Genomic DNA, 19,047 nt, shown 5'->3' with positions numbered 1-19,047 from the left:
GGTCTCAAATGCGCGCGTTTGTAACATGAAGTCGTACGTAACGTAGATTCACGATAAAGTCGAAATTCATTATACAAGGTCACCATGTCAATGCACATCGAGCGCAAGCCATTGACTGAATAAAACAATAGTTGTTTATCCCAGATACCACGTTTTTTTGTTTTTGTACTATAGTGATATAATACACCATTACTATACAATTAAAAGACTTAGCTTAAAAAAAATTATATTTTGTGTTGGAAGCAAAAATTTTATACCTTCAAGATTATTACAGTTTTACTTGATTTTTACAATATTTTTTCTCATATACTTTTGCTCAAAAAAACTTTAAAAGGAACGGTGGCATAGGTCTTTCCCAAAAATCGCCACAATGTCATCGGTTCTCGTTATAGGAAGCCTATTCGAGCCGCGTTCACAGGCACATGGTCATCACTCGAGAAAATTTTGGCCCCAAACGGCCGTCAGCTTCATGATGTGACAAGGTTCCAGATAACAACTTATAGTCCTCAACAAAAGTTATAAATCATAAAATCTTCTTCATTTGTGTAAACCGCGGAAAATCTATATCATTTTTAGGTATTGTTATTTAAATACAATTCAAATAACTAGAATTGTTCATTTCAGTAATAAATATTTAATCTGTGTATAATAAGCGTACTGTATAAATATTAAAACTTCAACAAATTTGTCAAAATTCTAAATTTGTAGACATTTTCGTAACTTTGTCGTGATAACAATAATGTAGATACATCTGTTCTTTACACGTATTATGAATACTCAGATTAATATACATAAATAAGATTTACGGTGTTATAGAAAATATTAACCATGTAATTTGCAGCATTTCTTTCATAGTATACGTACTTAATTGAATATTAGTGTGAAAGTATTTTAATGGGACCGGTTGGAAGTGTCATATATCCAATGTCTTAACAAGTTCATCTGTCCACCATGTCCAACAGGGCTGGATGTCTTATGCTGCGCTCGCCTTTTGTTGTCTTTACTCTAGAACTTTGAGACTCCAGCAGTCAACTACTTAAACATGACAATCCACTGGGTTTTCTTTCATTTTCGTTCATCTACGAATCTCCTCATTTATAATTCGCACATGTAACTTGCACAGATGATAGTAAAGCAACTTATGATATAATTATATTACACATGAACGCAATTTGGGTCATATTGCGTTCATCTGTAATGCTATGAGGATTATGAAGGATTATCTATTTTTATATCATTTATTGTATTCCTTGTCGAAGACACCAAGTAATAAATTAAATTCGTAGTATATTTTGTAAAATAATAATAATGGTAGGTGGTGGTATAACTTGTGTTTGCGATGTCACCCGGAAGACACAACAGCGTCATGGCAGCCATCATGGTGGGCAAAAGTGTTTCCATTTCCATTCTTTCCTACGTACAGACAATCGGCACAACAACTATGTATATTAATATTCCGTGAGTACTTACATTTTTAAATCTTTATTAACTTAAGACACATAAATTTATTATTTTCTTAGCATCGGTATATGATGCCCTTCCTCAAAAATCAGGAACGCCAAAATACTGTTCAAATTATCCACGTTACATCCATGCTCTACAGTTATGTTTATTACATTAAAAAACCTTTCTCCGGATATTCTATCAATACGTGCAACACACGGTATACATTGGCCTCTATATTATTGCTATCAGAACTCTAAGAGAAACAAGGAATTGACTTTTCTTTGCGTCTAGAAGCCCGACCATGCCTCAACTAAGTCCAGTGTTCTCGAATGTCATTTAGATCCTAAAATGGCAATGAGCAGGCTACGTGGCGCACAGAACAAAAGTCCGGGACCTTAAAGTTTTGGAGAGGAGACCACGGCCCGGCGCAGTATATTTGCCTATCCACAAGATGGAAAAATGACCATGTTATGGTCGGTGGAAGACGAGGGGTCCAGGACGTCTTACTGCTTAAATGATGATGATGAAACTAAATAGAGAGACTGAATGAACTTACAATTACCCGATTAAAAAAATATTAACCTGAATAAAAATTCTTCTATCAATTTCCAGTATTACTAACATGGGGCATTGCATGCGTGGAAATTGGAGAAACGGTAGCGATAAATGGAGAATTATTTAATATGACAATTCTAGTAATAGCTGCATATTTGATCGGTTGGTTGTGGTCAAAGAGTACCACACTACCGGCATTTATAGCAATGCTTCTAACGGGAATAATTTTCCAAAATCTTCAGCTAGTGCAAATACCGGATAAATATAGGAAACTAAATCAGGATTTAAGGTTTGATTGCTCTCACTATTACATCAATAAAATACAATATTACTCTTCAATTGGATAGTTAATATAGTGAACTATTAACTGTACTTTTACAAAAAAGTAAAAGTCAACAATCGAAAAGAAATCACAAGAAAGTATTATACACAAAACATTTTTATAAAGGTTTTAATACTAGCCAAAAAGTTTATACTATCTAACTCACTATCAGTTTCTGTGTTTTCTATATTGTTAATAAAATTTTCAGTCATTGATATCATATAATGGCCTCCTATTTTGGCTCTATAGCCTTCATATTTTAAATACTACCTTGCCACTAGACTCTCTTTTAGAAACACCGCAGGACGTCAACTGAAGGACAAAGCCCTCTTCATAGATTTCAGATAAGAGAAGACCGATCAGAAGCTGTCTGAATCCTGCGTCTTCCGTGTAATAAGATTATTAATACTATTTTTCAACACCGTAATGAATTGTTAAAATTTAATAGTATAAAATATTTAGTAATAATAATTTGGTATATATAATAAACAATAATAATATATAAACTAGATTTAGGCTACTTCACGACTTTATTAATTCATATTTTTTACTGTTTCTAATACATAACTTTATGTATGCCTGTTCATGCGATCTTAACCCTTTCAAGTATATATACTTACTCGTATGTGTTTAATAAATGCGGTAAAAATAATACAAACAATAAAATTAGAACTATGACTCGAAAATACCGACCCATTCAAAATCTTCATTGACTCTATCATGGTGAAAGTTTATCCAAATAATTCCATATAACTTCTTGTTTCTCAGGCTTTAGTAAAACTTTATGATAACTGTAAAATCTGAGTCCGTACTCTACTATATTTAAAGAAAAAAAAATTAGTGATGGTAATTAGATACGGTCTGAATATTTTGCGTTTCGCCATATGCTTAACGCTTTAATATTTCATATATAATTATATTTATATAGCACATTGATTTACCGTGTACATTTTACTTGTTATAGGAAAGTGGCTTTAGTAATAATGCTTATGAGAACAGGTTTAGGACTTAGCGCAAAAGTTTTGAAGCAACATTACAAAAGTATACTTCAACTGGGTATTTTGCCGTGGGCCGTTGAGTGTATAGCTGTATCAATTACTACACATTTATTTCTCTCCTTACCCGGAATTTGGAGTAAGCATCTTTAATTTTACTTTAGTCTCTAACCATAAATTAAAGGTTAACTCTGTAATTTAAATTTGCTAATCCCTTTTTAAAAATTCTTTTTAGGTTTTCTTTTAGGATGCATAATAGCATCTGTATCCACGGCGGTATTAGTGCCATGTATGTACAGATTGGGTGATGAAGGCTACGGTGCTGCCAAAGAAATACCAACAATATTGCTAGCTACCGCTGATATTGGTGATACGATAAGTGTTGCTATATTTGTGGTTATTTTGAATGTCATATTTTCCACTGAATCTGCATTCGACATCCTTTTGGTTCGTTTATAACACTAATCTATCATTTATAAATAATTTTGACATAATGATTGCTTGAATCATTGTAAGATTGGTTAAGATAAGAAGTTATTGGTTATTTTTCGCGTATTAAATGTAGTGAAGCACTAATAAGTAGTCGTTATATAAATAAATAGATAAACATATAAAAAGAAATTTTTTAATTAAATTTAACGTATATTTATATTATGATTTATGTTTTTAATCGATCAATTAGGATCGCCAAATAAAATAGTGATTTCACTTAAAAACTCTTCTTTTATTTATCTATTCGTCTTATCTTTATTTTATATCCACTTGCTGTATGTATATGTTTTTTCTTACTTTAAGGCATATTAGAATTTGTTGCTAAACACACATATATTAATCTTAACTTGTACATTACATTTCTTGTCTTTCAGGGACCTTTATCTATTTTAGTGGGTGTGGTACTCGGTTCGATTTGGGGAACTATTGCCTCTGTTGTTCCCGAAATGGGAGACACATACCTAGTGCCGTTGCGGTTTCTGTTTTTATTTCTAGGTGGTTTATTTTTGCTGTTTACTTGTAATTCAATTGCTTGGAGTGGAGCAGGTCGGGGTTATTTTTATTATTATTGAAGTTACAGATAACAAAATATTTTGGATTTTTAGATAATCATCATGTATTAAACAGGTCCCTTAGCAATAGTATCATCAGGTTTTACAGCAGCCCATTTTTGGAACAAACAAGGCTGGGTTATAAATAAAAATCCTGTAACTAATATCTTTCGAATTCTGTGGATATTTTTCGAGCCAATATTATTTGTGTTCACGGGTGCACAGATTACGGTAAATAATCATTTTTTTTTGCATTAAAATCAAACAAGTAAATTAAATATTTGTATCATAAAAAAGTAACCATAACTCTAAAAAACGGAGTGATTAGGAGTAAAATCTATAAAGACGTAAAATTATCAGAAAAGAAGCTTAAAAGTTTTTACGCCCATTTCCTATCACACTTACTGATTATTGTAGAAATTGTTTCATTTTTTTTTTGTTTCAATGCGAATGGCCGATAATTCTGGCCGTTCGAAGTCTACAGGGATAGATAGCAAAGAAAAATTAATCTTAATAAGTAGTAATCCGAATTTGGAAAATGAAATATCATTAAAGACTAAGTTGAAACGGTATTGTTTAAATATTATGTTATTTATTATTTCTAAATTTGAATTTTGGATAGGGTGCGCTACTATTTACTATTTACCCCTTTAAAACTTTTACATCTATAACTGCATCCTGTATATAAATATATTTTATAGATTGGCGCTGTAAATGCCGACGCTGTAAAATTGGGTTCGCTCTGTTTGTTGGCGTCTTTAATGCTACGTATGGTTGTTACGTTTATAATAAGTTTCGGTTGTGGACTAAATAAACACGAAAAACTTTTTATTGGAGTTACAGGACTGGCTAAAGCAACAACTCAAGTACGTTTAAGATTTAATTATTATAGTCATAACTATAAAAAAAAACCCAAGCAGTAAATAAGATACATCATCGTGCCGATCTTTAGGTTAGGCCTTTGTCTTGAAGTGGGCGCCTATCGTCTGATATAATGATGATGAATTACCATTTATGTATTACTATGCACTACATTAAGCGACTACAATTTTTTTTTTAATATTATATTATGTTATTATAAAACACCCAATTTGGCACGAAAAGGCTATGCTTGGAAGACCGAATTAGGACTGAAGGAATTCATAGACGGAAGAAAATAATTAACTGCAAAACTAATTTGCAAGTTGAAGTCGCAACGAGCAAGTCATTTATATTATTTTATTTATATTTATTTATACTCGATTTACAACTTTCATAAAAAAGAAAAAAACTTGCACCTTTGAAAAAGTTTGATCACCTCAGCCTTAGATTATAAATTTGAAATGTTTTATCAGGCTGCTTTAGGCCCAGTGGCGTTAGATTTAATAAGAAACGGACATACTACCGGCATTTTATCAGAGGAAGAAGAAAAATATGCTTCGATTGTCTTAACGATGAGTGTACTTAGCGTTGTTCTTTTTGCACCGTTAGGCTATACACTCATTACTGTGACCGGGCCAAGACTTTTAAGTCGAGATCGTAAGTTATTTTTGATTTAATTTATTTAGACCGTAAAGACGGATACACGTCGTGTAATGAAAACAGTTGTTTATTATAACATGTTACAATATACATTGTGGCATGTTGTTGAATTATATGTAATTACAATAGCAAATTTTAAATACAACGGTAAAAAAAAATATTTCTGATAAATATTTATTTACGTCTTACCACGACTTGTGGCCCTTTCGGGAAAGTTTGTGGCGCATTGTATTACGCCTTCGGTTACTGTTGTATTGAACGTGATGGGATCTGATTTGACCTGCGCAGGAGACTGCGGCCTGGTGGATGCCATCCATCCACTTTAAAATTCAAATATCTGTGGAGTGCCGATTTATTTTGATTATCGGTGTGACAGTGCTTGTGAACTTTAACCACCTTGCTTGAACGCACTTTCTTAAACGAAAGAGTGAAAAAACAGTTATACTTACACTATGACCGCTTGAACTAATTCTCCAGCCTCCGAGAACACAATAGAATAAATTAATAACATATTTGTAAGTGTTTTTGATTAAGTCTTTCAGTGCGGATCGCACAGACTTTTTAGACCTTCTAAAGTATTTTTAGTAAAAAATTATTCAATGCAATTTCATTTCTGGAAGGAAATTGAAATAGTTGAAATAGAATATCACATAAAAAATAACTTAATGACCTATTATGCAATAGCATATGGTGTTGAATATAGTTAACTATAATTTATAAATAAATTCCTGCAGTGACTGTAATTATTCTTGGGTATAAATGTTAAGCTATTGACATTAATTTCTATCCTTTTACGGTATTTATTTCACTAGATATTGCAGTTTATAAATGTAAAGTTTCTGCAATTTTCTTTTAAAACGAAACAATTATCGTAAATGAAAATATAGGTTTCTTTGCTCCGTTTTCGTTAAGTCACAAATATTTGACCGTAAACGTAGTTGGTGTGTATTTTACAAAATCTTAAGTTCTAATTATTCTTTTTTATTATGATGTCTACTTACTTCAATAATATAAATGCTCTCCGGTAACAATAATAAGAGAGAGAATCTAATCATTAGTTGAAGTATTTATAAGTTAATGTTTGTGGCAGTGGAGGGGACAAATCCGTCGTTCAACCGACGGCAGTAGAGGCCGAAAGGTTGTCGAATGACGCCATAAATTCAGTACACGGCGTGAATAGGCCCCCACTACATAACCGACGACATATTCAAAATCACAGAGTCGCTGGACGCGGGCAGTCATAGTGGCTATCTTTGCTGACATAATGATGATAATGATAAAATTAACCTAAGTGAGTAACCAATGTTTAATTTGTTACAGCTTTGTCCTAGAATGCTACAAGCCGATATCATATTTCGGACGCAAAAATTAATTTTGCCAAAAGCGGAATTTAATGTATCAGAAAATTTATGACGAAATATAAAAATTATAAATGAATACACGTCTTTTTAATATTATTTCGTATCCCTAATAAAATATGTAACTTAATTATTTATATATATATATATATTTACAAGTAAAATTTATAATTAATATATTGTCAATTTGAATAATCTATATATCAATTTTTTTTGTTGAAATTTACTTAATTAAAGCTTATTTACTAATAGCATGGAGTCAATATAGTATATGTAAAAATTTCACCGATGTCGTTCCAATCAAAATTCTCACAATATTCAGTAGAATTAGAACTACTCTGTAATTTTTAGGTTCATGTTATAAATTATTTAAAATAACTACTAGTTTAACTATTTAGTTTAAACAATATAGTATGCTATTAATTACTTCAAAAATTCAATTACCGTTACACATTGTTAAACTATATTTTAAATATATAAAAGCGCCATCTTTGTTTATGACATTTGAACTAATTAAACAACTATATCCGTGCCAGACAGATAAGTAGAAAATCTATAACTTTGTAATTATTAAGCACAATGTATGAATGTTTACGTTGGTGGCAGAATGTAATATTATATATGTCGTTTGCCACATTGATTGGTTTTCTTGCGTAGATGTTGATTGTTCCTGCTTACAACACTGATTTCTAACTATTCTGTGATATCGATCGTGTTCTTGCATTGATTTCTGTTTATAACTTTGTATATTTTTTCGATTACGATGTTAAATATTTCATTTAATATCATTAAAGAGAGTGAATAAAATGTTACCTTACACATATTTTAAAAAGTAGCTGAAAATAATAACTTCTTTAATTTTATTCACAGTTGTCGACTCCCACTTATCTGTTTTATTCATTCATCATGTAAAATATTTTTATTATATCTGATTATTTATCTTGTATGGAAAAAAATCATCATCATTATATTTATATACAGAAACTATTGTCAGAATTTATTACGGTTTTATTAATACTATAGACAATAGACGTAAAATACTAATGTCAACATGACATTTTAATTTAGGTTATACTTCTTTTCGTTATTTCATTTTCAGTTTGTAACTGTTGAGGTCTTGGGTTGTTGTAAACATTAAAAAAATAATATAGTACAATGGCATATAACGTTACTTAGACCTTCTGTCCAAAAAAGGTAAAAGAGCCAAAACCGTAACATTGATACATAATATTAAAATTTAAATAATAATGTTTAAGCTTAGTCAAAATTTATAAATATTTAACTAGAGTACTAACCTATACGCAGGCAATAACCAAACAAAGTATCATTCAAAAATAAATTTAGTTTTGATTAAAAGTTTGTCTAAAATTTATGTTAACTGATACAAGCCGGCATATGATAACGATTTCAATGGTAGAAAAGTAGGAAGCAACATTTAAAACATATTTAATTAATAGCGATGGTAATTTTGAAGACCTGTGTGATTACCATTAAATTTTCTTCGAATCTTTTTCAACGCAATACCATAATATTCAACAAGGTAGTTGACCTTTTATTTTTAGTAATAAATGAGTCTGCCGCTAAACTTAATTTAAAAAATGATTATTTTTTTTTTAACTAAGTAAAATACTTTTAAATAAAAATTAATTACATATAATTTTAAGATTAAGTTTACAACAATATTTTTTAAAATCGGATGTAGACGGCGTCGGTTCCGCGCCATATTTTTTCTTTATCATTGAAAGATGCTAAATGACTTTAAATTTATCTTCATAAGCACATTTTTACAAAAAAAAAATACTGAAAAATGTGCTTGTGCGTTACTGCCATCTATATTAATAATGGTATATTAACTATAATATTACAAACCGATGAGAAAAAAGATTATTCCATTAATACAAATATATTATGAATCACAATCACGAGTTTGCCGAGTATGTACGATATCTTTAAATCAAACATAATCTTGTTGACATTTGACTTCACAAGAACCCAAGGATGTACATATATAATGTTCTCATTTCTAACAAATACACTAGAATACAGTACAGTCGTGTTTTACCGCTTTATTTTGTCTAACGATATTGAATATATTCGTTTATTTAAAATGTACATTCGTATGTCGAACATTTTCATTATACTCAATTAATAATTTTATACATCGCTTTTTTACTTTAGGAAATGTCTATTGTAATTTCTTTTTGGCTTGCAATGTGTTTTAAATAAGCCAAAGAATTTAATTTTTTTAAATAATAAATATCCATAGACAGAAGAGTATACTTAAAACTAAAATTTAAATAAACAAATTCTTTTTAGTAGTTTCGGCTCTTACGTTTTTGATGGGAAAGTAAAGCATTCAATAATAAAGTATGGAAAGTAATTGGCAACACACAGGTGTGTAAATAACTTTATTATTATTTCTTTGACTATACTTTATCATTAATTTCTGTTTTTCTTATTAGGTGTCCGTGTTTACACGTTTAGCGGTAAATAACCTCCCTCATTTTAAGCATGGGTGATTAAGTAAACTTTTCTTCGTAATTAACATCACATAAAAAGTGTTTTAGTAAGTTTCCATATCATTTAAAGTATACGTTGAGGTTTTTGGCATTAATTTTGAACATTAAACCATGTCTACAATGCTCTGACTAACCTTTTCTTGCTTTACTACATTTCACTCAAAACACATTTTTTTTAATTTAAGTGTTTAAGCTGTTGTACTAAAGTAAGCAGGAAGCCATGCCAACAATTAAAAAAAAAACGATTTCATAAGGTGTGTAAAAAATATCTACATATGTAATAAAAATTAAAAAGCTTCGGAATAATATTAGCATTTCAGCGGATTTTTTTCATTTACAAAATTGAACATTTCTACAAATATTATTGTATTTTTTTTACAACGACAATACAACATTCTTTATATTTTTTTAAAATTATTTAAATTAAATTTAACATTAATAATGTACTAAAATTTTGGAAATGTTTTATATGTATTCAAATATCGCGTTATATCAGGGAATAGTACAAAGTTAATATAAATTATTTATAATCTGATGAGTACAGCCAACAGTTGTTATTGTTCTGTTACTGTCCGAGCTAAACGAACGAAATGTATTAAATGTAACGATTTAAAAAATAAAAAAATCGTGTGAAATTTTTGGCCAACTTAAGTGTTAATTTAATTTTAAATTGCATTAAAATGAAAAGGGTACACGGAATAATCATAAACACTTTATTTGTTCATTGTGTTACTAACAGTCACGATAGTTAACTACTGTTAAAGAGGTAACAGATGTTGTTAGCTTTTGTAAATGATTCGACCTTGAAATAAAACAACGATAAACAGTTTAATATAAATTTTTCCTTCTATTTACCTTCTATTAAATTGTTATTAATTTTAAGGCAGTCAAATTATAAACAGAGAATATTATATAAGATCAAAATTATAAACAGATAATATTATAAAGTTATAAACTTTGCCATGTTCTGATTTACTTCGATTCTTTTTTAAAATAACATGTCTGGTAAAAGTCTGTAATTATAACTTTTATCGCATCAAGAGACGAAATTCATATAAAACCAATAAACTATTGCACCATAGTAAAATCTAATTGTATAAAGATAATGAAAAAACTTTAAAGCGTAATCGTAGGTTAATTTTTAAATAAAACTGCTTACCCAGTCGTCCGTTTACCGAATTATTTACTTAGTGTGTTATATTTACCTACTTTACAGATAAAGAAGAAAAATTCGGGACAAAGTAAGTAATTAATATGCTAATAATAAAGAGTACTATTTAACAACTTCTTATGATAGAAGAATTTATGATTACTATATCTGGAATATTTTTTTGTTTTTAAAACTACTGGTTTATAAACCGCAACTTGTTTGTGAATGGTTTACTCTTTATCTGAGGTTGTATATACAGGTCTTTAAAAACGAAATCTCATATTTTATCCTTATATTATAACATGACAAACCTATCGTACATGTATATATTGAAATTAAGGCAATCATATTAATATTATTATAAATAAATATTTATCGTTTAAATACTTTTTCGTAATAAAAAACATTTACAGATGGTGGTACAAATTGTGCCTACGATGTCATCAAAAAGATTCCACGCCATCCTGGCAACCTTCGTGGTGGAAAAAAACGTTTCCATTTCCATTTTTTCCCACATACAGACAGGCTGCACAGCAACTTTGTATTTTACTTTTCTGTAAGTCATTATTTGTGTTTTAGTAGTTATTATTACTGACATAAAAAGTCAAATAACAATAACCTATTTAGGTATAATTCTAGCAAAATTAGGTAGCTAGGTATTTTTAATACTGGAGTCATAATTATCATATTAGCTGATAGATGTGTGGAATATTTTTCCTAAAGGCACCAGTCAAGAAAACTATTGAAACAATTGAATTTACATAGATCCGCTTTCTGGGGCATCTCCGAATCGGAATGCTTGATGCACATAAAAAAGCCTTATACCCACTCACTCATTTGAGCATCTCTAAGCGACCTAACGTCCCTAGCAGTGCCCTTGAGCCTTTAAGTTCACGGACCCTTCCGCTCGGTGAACTCGGTTCAGATGAAGCTGTAAAAGCTTTAGGGCTAACAGCAACAAGTTCTACAGAGAAAATGTATAAAATGCCTTGAGCCTTATTATTGTAATACCGCGTCTGTACGCTTGAAAAAACTCAATAAGTTGACATAATTTGTATCATGTGGATAGAGTGTTAGACTTTAGACGTTAGATACAATGCGATTAGTGACGATATTCAGTTAAAAATCAAATGTTTGTAGCTATATAGAGGTAGTTTAAGTTCTTTCAACACTATCCCATTATACCCCTAAAGCTATAAATGCCAAAGAGGTATCGGTAATTCATCAATGTTTATTCGAAATTTGCATTTTTTTTAGTTTTACTCATCTGGGGTATAACGTACGTTGAAATTGGGGAAGCGGTTACAATTGACGGTGAACTATTCAGCATGACAATTTTAGTCATTGCGGCGTACTTAATGGGCTGGTTGTGGCTAAAGATTACCACTCTGCCGGCGCTAATTGCGATGCTTCTAACCGGAATACTATTCCAAAATTTGCACTTAGTGCATATGACAGATAGATACAGAAAATTGAATCAAGATTTAAGGTAAGCACTCTTCCACTACACTTTTTCTGAAATGATGTTAATACAGGTTGATTGATTATAGATGTGAAATGTTTGTAGGGATGAACGTATTTGCATTTGCTGTCAATTAATGTTTGTTTCATCCTGGTTTAAAAAGAACGTAAAATAAGATCTCCGAATTAATAAATAACTTAATGATACTCTAGTTAGAAAAGCATTGCGAAATTCTTATTACTACGTCATTAATATAAATTATTTACAATTTGTCGCTGTAGTTTTTGCACTGCCAAAAATTATCAGCCTGTCGCATTCCAATAGGAATAAAAAAATCATTTTTCAGAGTCGTTATTTTACAAAGGATGATAGCAAATATGGTGAATCTCATAACTCATCTTTAAAGCATACGTTTAAAGATGAGTTATGAGATTCACCCCTTTAAAGCTTTTACACTCGTTCACCCGTATAAACGTATAAGCTAAATCGACACTTAACAATATGCTCAATAGGATAAAAATTAACGGCAGGCATAGTAAGTGCTAAGAAAAAAAATGTGAGTGCCGCCGCAAGCAGTATCGGAACGGAGCGGTCGATACACTCTTCTAAGTGGCATTTGCTAATTCCGCGGGTTTGAGGCTGTAAGACGCAGAGCGTGCTCTATAATCTCTTTTAAAGTAAAGAAATTCGTGCCCCGGAGGAATCTCGGCACAGGCCAATACATGCATATTTGGATTTTATTTACCAGATTGGGAGACTGCCGAGCTCTTAGATCACTTCGGAACTCGATGGCCTCCTAATCTGGTAAAATCGTAGCATGCCTGAGTCGAGACTACCTACGTAAGTCGCCCTATACGCCCTATGGCCTGGAACCCGCAAAATCGGCAAAGTTCATTTGGACAGCAGTGAAAGGTCGGGACGTACAAAAATCACACAAATCACTTAAGCATATGTATGATGGATCATGATTTTATATATATATATATATATATATATATATATATATATATATATATATATATATATATATATATATATATATATATATATATATATATATATATATAAAATCTTATTATAGATAACTTATATTTTTGTTTGTTATAGAAAAGTAGCACTCGTAATTATACTGATGAGAGCGGGCCTGGGACTCGACGCAAGCGTTTTAAAAAAACATTATGCAGCAGTGCTGCAACTGGGCTTATTGCCGTGGATTGTTGAATGTGTGGCTATATCCGTTACTTCACACTACCTTCTTTCTCTGCCATGGATATGGAGTAAGTTCAAAATACCCCTTGTATTAAAATTCATATTACCTAACATCATGTTAATCTATAGGTCCACTGCAAGGCGTGGGCCTCCCACCAGCCTTCTGTTGCGACCTTATCTATGCCGTCTATTTACCTGTATATTCACTGTGATATACGTTCGTACAAAAGGATTTCAAACAAGGTTCAGAAATCTCCAAACGCAATATTTATAAATTTGTCAAAGAATGTTTGTGTTAAGGTTTGTAAATGACTTGATAGAAAATAGCCTTCAGGCTAACTCGAAAATTATTTTATATTCTTTTAACATATAAATAGCGACGCAGAGTTTTTTCTCTTTTTCTTCTTAAGTCTAAGGAATTTATCATCCGAACAGAAGAAATGAAACAAAAAATTGTTTCTTCGAATGGGCTATAATATAATATTATATAACATACATTTAAACACAAACAAAACTATTAGTTCCAAATTTCTTATGCACAACGGGAAAATTTGGACCATTATTTATATATGTAAATATTAAATTAATGTTATCTGAATTAGAACCGTAACTGAATTTTGAATTTATTACTTTTACCTTTTTTTTGAATAATTTAAACACTTCTTTTTTAGGTTTCCTGCTTGGGTCTATGATAGCGTCAGTTTCACCGGCAGTGGTGGTTCCGTGTCTGTTTAGATTGCGGGATGATGGTTACGGCGTCGCCAAGGGCATACCCACGTTGCTACTTGCCGCTGCGGCAATTGACGATTCAATAAGTGTCGCCGTGTTCGCTATTATTTTGAACGCCATGTTCTCTACAGGATCATCTACTTATAACATTATAGTGGCATGTCCATCTATTACTTGCAAAAAAATATCAGAAAAATTTTTCTCCTTTGCAAATAGTACTTTTTCTAAAATATTTCCAATTTCAGGGACCTTTATCTATAGTGGCCGGCTTGGCTCTCGGCTGGATTTGGGGGACCATAGCTTCTGTTATTCCAGAAAAAGGAGATGTATACGTAGTACCATTACGATTTTTAATTTTATTTTTAGGTGGCTTATTCTCATTGTTTATTTCGAATTTAGTTGGGTGGAGTGGGGCAGGTAAATTGAAATTTCTGCATACATATATTTATTTATACAGATGATTGTATTTTGTTTGTGTAGCTCATTTGTCAGCAAAAAGTTTTAAAGCTTTTTTACACCTATTTCAAATCATCCATTATCGATGTGTAACAAAAATGTTACATTATTTTTATTGTATTGTAATGCAACAGGTCAATATTTTCTGGCTGTACATGTAGGAAGTGAGAGTTAACAATAATTAATTTTAATATATAGTAATGTTACTATATTATCATTACGCTGTATATTATTGCTGAAATTATTTATTTCTGGATAAGGAGTACTATACATTAATAGGCGAATGAGCTAAACATGCAACTTTAAAGCTTTTGCGCCTATTGCGGCTTCGTTTTCTTTCCACGGAGAAGCTTTTCATGTTGACATTTAATGGACTTTAGCTTGACACGCGAGATCAACTCCGAAAAAAAACCCCGCAAGACGATGAAGTTAACAAACACGTTTATTCTTTAGGAAAATACATACAAGAATAAAACTACTTAATATTTACATTAAACACATACTACAACTAAAGAATTACAAGACTAACTATATATATTTTATTTACACGGGCCTGCGCGCTAGTGGGAGAGGCCAGGCCCTCTAGGTGCGGGGCGCGGAGGAAGAGCTTCGCGTATGGCTGCTCTGCACAATGCCAGCCGTCCGCAAAAGCGCCTATAACCAATCATTCTGTATATACGAGTATTGTACGATCATTGAAATTAATTTCATTTTAACAGGTCCTTTGGCTATCGTGTCGTCAGGGTTCGTTGCTGCATATTTCTGGTCAAAAGAAGGCTGGGTGATTAACAAGAACCCAGTCAGTAATATATTTAGAATCCTGTGGATTTTTTTCGAACCTATACTATTTGCATTTACTGGAGCACAAATAACGGTAAACTTTATAAACTATATATAATCCTATTTAAACCTTTGTAAATCCGGTCCGATCCACGCTCGATACCACAGAAGTCGAAGTAATACATAAGAGCGGCAGACATAGCGTAACATAGGCGCTGCAAACTATCCAAAAAGGGTCACGATCTTCAGAAGTGAGGGATATAACGCAAATTAATTTTATTCGTAAAATATTTTACAAATAAAATTAAGACCATTGAAAATCCAATCACTTGAAATTATTGCTAGTGGCGGCCCGAGCCAAGGCTCCCCAGGGAGCTCTCAATCTTTGCTACCTTAAAAGAGTTTTTTTTAAAACGAAATTTAATCAATTTCATATCGTCTATATTATTTTTTTCTTTAAATCACTTCAATGCTTTTTACTTTTAAATAACTATCGTACCTATTTACATAATAATGGCATCATTAGGAACTTAAGTTTTTAAGCTTTAATAAAACATAATTTTGTAACAGAAAATTGTGGAAGTGAATCGATTAGCTTGCACGCGAGTGTATATATTAATTTACATTACCTCAAAAGAGCATAGCGGTTGTAGATCGCGGTTTCAATTCCGGGGATACAATCTTATAAAATTCACACTTTGTGCATTAATAATTTTGATTGGATTACCACAGCTCACAAACAAATTTTAAGTGAATGGGTGGCAGCGTCCTCTGCGTACCATAATACCACACTGCGATCGCCAACCCGTCTGCCATGCGTGGCGAAAATGATATATCCCACCATGGATATCTTTGGAGGAGTCCTGTGCCTTGCAGTGGACGTCTTTTAGTAAAAACGGAGATGACGTCAAAAGAGGTTTGAGGGTTACGTCCTCTGTGCCTATCCTCACGAACCCGCGTAATCAACAAATGCATTTGGGCAGTACTTAGTGTATAATGTAATCCTAATTAACATTTGCAATTTTTTTTTAATCTAATAATATATTACTATTACACAGATCAGCGCTTTGGATCCGGAAGTTGTGAAAATGGGTGCAATATGTTTAATAACGTGTTTGCTTATACGGATGGTGGCCACGTTTATAATAAGCTTTGGTTGTGGATTAAATAAAAAGGAGAAGGTGTTTATTGGAGTAACCTGGTTAGCTAAAGCTACAGTACAAGTACGTATTAGTTAACAACTTTAGGATTCTGTGTAAATTCTGTTTTGTATTTCTAAGCACAGGTGACTTATAGAAGCGCTGGTTCGCAGATTTAAAATAAAATTGTTAGTTTTGTTGTGGGAATCCAAGACTAACCCTAACAAGAACTTAGCATACGGATTTACTCTCTAGCCTCTGTTTGATTTTGATGCTTTTAGCCTTGTGGAAAGTCTTTTCCAACGCAGGGCTCACAGATTGAAGATCTAAAATGAATATACAACACCTTCAAAACCACTAAGTTCAATACATTGGGAGTCCAATGCTATGCAGTAAACCGATCGTGTAATCATAATATAAAATAAACTAGGTTCTGATATAAAAATTAAATATTTCATGAGACTTTTTTCGCCACAAATATTTTAATTTGTATATTCTTATACAAAAGGACGACAAATTTTGTTTCTCGTCACTTAAAACCATAGAACCAACTCTGTTTTTTTTCCTTAAAACCAGAATTTTTTCTTTCCTAAATCTTCGAATAACACAAAACTTTATTTTTTGTATACTTTAATTTTAGAATGGGGTTTTATCCATGTTTAACATTCCATTCTAACCATAGTAAATATTCGCCATTACAAAATCCTAAAATCATTAGGTTGGCAAGATACCAATCTGCACGAATAGTTTTAAAAACTTCCCTTTTAATTTTTTTATTATGATTGGAGATATTATATTGTAATTTGAATCTTGTATAAAATTAAAGGCAATATTTTTTTAAATAATTTCCAGTTTTTTTTATGACACAAATAAAATATTTTTTCATTTAAAGTACAGTTACTAACAAAAGTAAAATGTTGAGTTCAAATAAATTTAAATAATATCGTCCTTAACAGGCGGCTTTGGGGCCGGCAGCGTTGGACCTTGTAAACAATGGGAAGTCATCTGGATTGTCTTTTTTGGAAGATGAAAAATATGCTAAAATAATTCTGACAATGAGTGTACTTAGTGTTGTACTATCGGCACCGTTGGGTGCTATACTTATAGCTATCACAGGCCCAAGATTACTTAGCCGAGAGCGTCGTAAGTTATATTTACCATACTTTCTGACTAAGGCCCGGTGCCTCCAGATCATCAAATACACAAGTTGTTTTTAAGAAAAATATATTTTAACGTTACTTTCATACAATAATTTTCTTTTATTTTTAATATTTCATATCTTTTAATAATCGTATTTATATTATTTTTATTACGTTATTATGGTAGCTGGTAACTAAAGTTTGGTAATCATAGACCTTGTCTTTTAGACATTTTATTTGTTTGAATTTTATATTTTGTTATTATTGTAATCGGTTATTATGTATTTTTTTACTGGAGGATTTGAATTAAAACAGAAAAAATGTGCTAGCAATACCCAATTCAACTTCACTCATCATTCTTTACCGCGTTTTATTAAAGTCAATGTTGTTATTAATTTAGACTGAAGTATAGTAACCTTAAATAAATATTTATTTTTATGAATTAATCAATGTAATATTATATCTGAATCATATAACGTTATAACATTTTTCTTTTTAAGGGGTGAATTTTATAGTACGAAAAATGTTGCATCAAAAATATCGTATAAGTGTGTTCAATAATTTTATTTTTTTTATTTCATTACAGCAGAATCCAAGACTCCAACGGATATCGAAATAGCCGAAAACGCATCTATAACGCCGTTGTGACGAAATATGCATTGTAATATTGTCTTATGATTTGATGCGATGTTTCCTTTGTAAGCTACAGGGAGGGAAAAAAAATCTTGTGTTTTAACGATAGAAGGCCTCTTGCCAGTACTTAATGTTTTCAAACATGTGCCCAAACTTCATAATATTTTATAGTTATTTAAAACGTAATTAAAAGACTTAAGCGGCAAATTTATTAATAAATTATTTCTTTAAGTATTACGATGATACAATTTTATTTCCATTTCCTGAACATACGTCTTCATTAAGTAAAATATAATAACTTAATTATCTAAATTCGAAAGATCTATGTAGATCACTAATGAGTGATCAACTTTGTTCTCTAGTGACAATACGCGAGGAATTTAAAAAATCTTGACACATCACTGTGTATAACACAAAAAACGTTCTTGATACTTGTTTGATTATATAATATCTTCGCATAAAATAATTAATTGATGTACGTTTAAAAAGAAAAGGATATCTGTAAATCATAATCAAAACCTGATTACGCAACGATAAAAATAAATAGTAAATATAAAAAATATAATATATAGTAATTTTTAGTTTCATAAA

The 19,047-nt window shown here is 31.2% G+C and overlaps 2 protein-coding genes across 4 annotated transcripts; both read left to right on the top strand.

Moving 5' to 3' along the window:
* The first annotated feature begins 370 nt into the window (after window positions 1-370).
* LOC137932843 (sodium/hydrogen exchanger 9B2-like) lies at window positions 371-7,213 on the top strand. The gene is made up of 10 exons (XM_068776518.1): window positions 371-474; window positions 1,316-1,458; window positions 2,059-2,290; window positions 3,288-3,457; window positions 3,554-3,765; window positions 4,185-4,356; window positions 4,438-4,592; window positions 5,063-5,227; window positions 5,696-5,879; window positions 7,203-7,213. The coding sequence occupies exons 1-10, from the start codon at window positions 371-373 to the stop codon at window positions 7,211-7,213; spliced, it is 1,548 nt and encodes a 515-aa protein (XP_068632619.1).
* A 2,272-nt stretch (window positions 7,214-9,485) lies between these two features.
* LOC137932764 (sodium/hydrogen exchanger 9B2-like) lies at window positions 9,486-18,655 on the top strand. 3 transcript variants are annotated; one of them, XM_068776435.1, is made up of 12 exons: window positions 9,486-9,634; window positions 9,703-9,726; window positions 10,976-11,000; window positions 11,323-11,465; window positions 12,167-12,398; window positions 13,479-13,648; window positions 14,252-14,466; window positions 14,555-14,726; window positions 15,485-15,639; window positions 16,604-16,768; window positions 17,641-17,824; window positions 18,413-18,655. In XM_068776435.1, the coding sequence occupies exons 1-12, from the start codon at window positions 9,610-9,612 to the stop codon at window positions 18,469-18,471; spliced, it is 1,569 nt and encodes a 522-aa protein (XP_068632536.1). In that variant the 5' UTR covers window positions 9,486-9,609; the 3' UTR covers window positions 18,472-18,655. The 3 variants fall into 3 exon arrangements, with proteins under 3 accessions (XP_068632536.1, XP_068632535.1, XP_068632534.1); XM_068776434.1 differs by having other exon boundaries at window positions 18,410-18,655; XM_068776433.1 differs by having other exon boundaries at window positions 17,641-17,827; window positions 18,410-18,655.
* The last annotated feature ends 392 nt before the right edge of the window (window positions 18,656-19,047 follow it).

Source organism: Battus philenor, unplaced genomic scaffold, assembly GCF_028537555.1.
Source record: "Battus philenor isolate CCGP_79_NKW_IND1 unplaced genomic scaffold, ilBatPhil1.0.hap1 SCAF_12, whole genome shotgun sequence".
NCBI lineage: Eukaryota > Metazoa > Arthropoda > Insecta > Lepidoptera > Papilionidae > Battus > Battus philenor.
The sequence above is the reverse complement of the archived record's forward strand: the minus strand, read 5'-3'. Positions and strand labels throughout refer to the sequence as shown.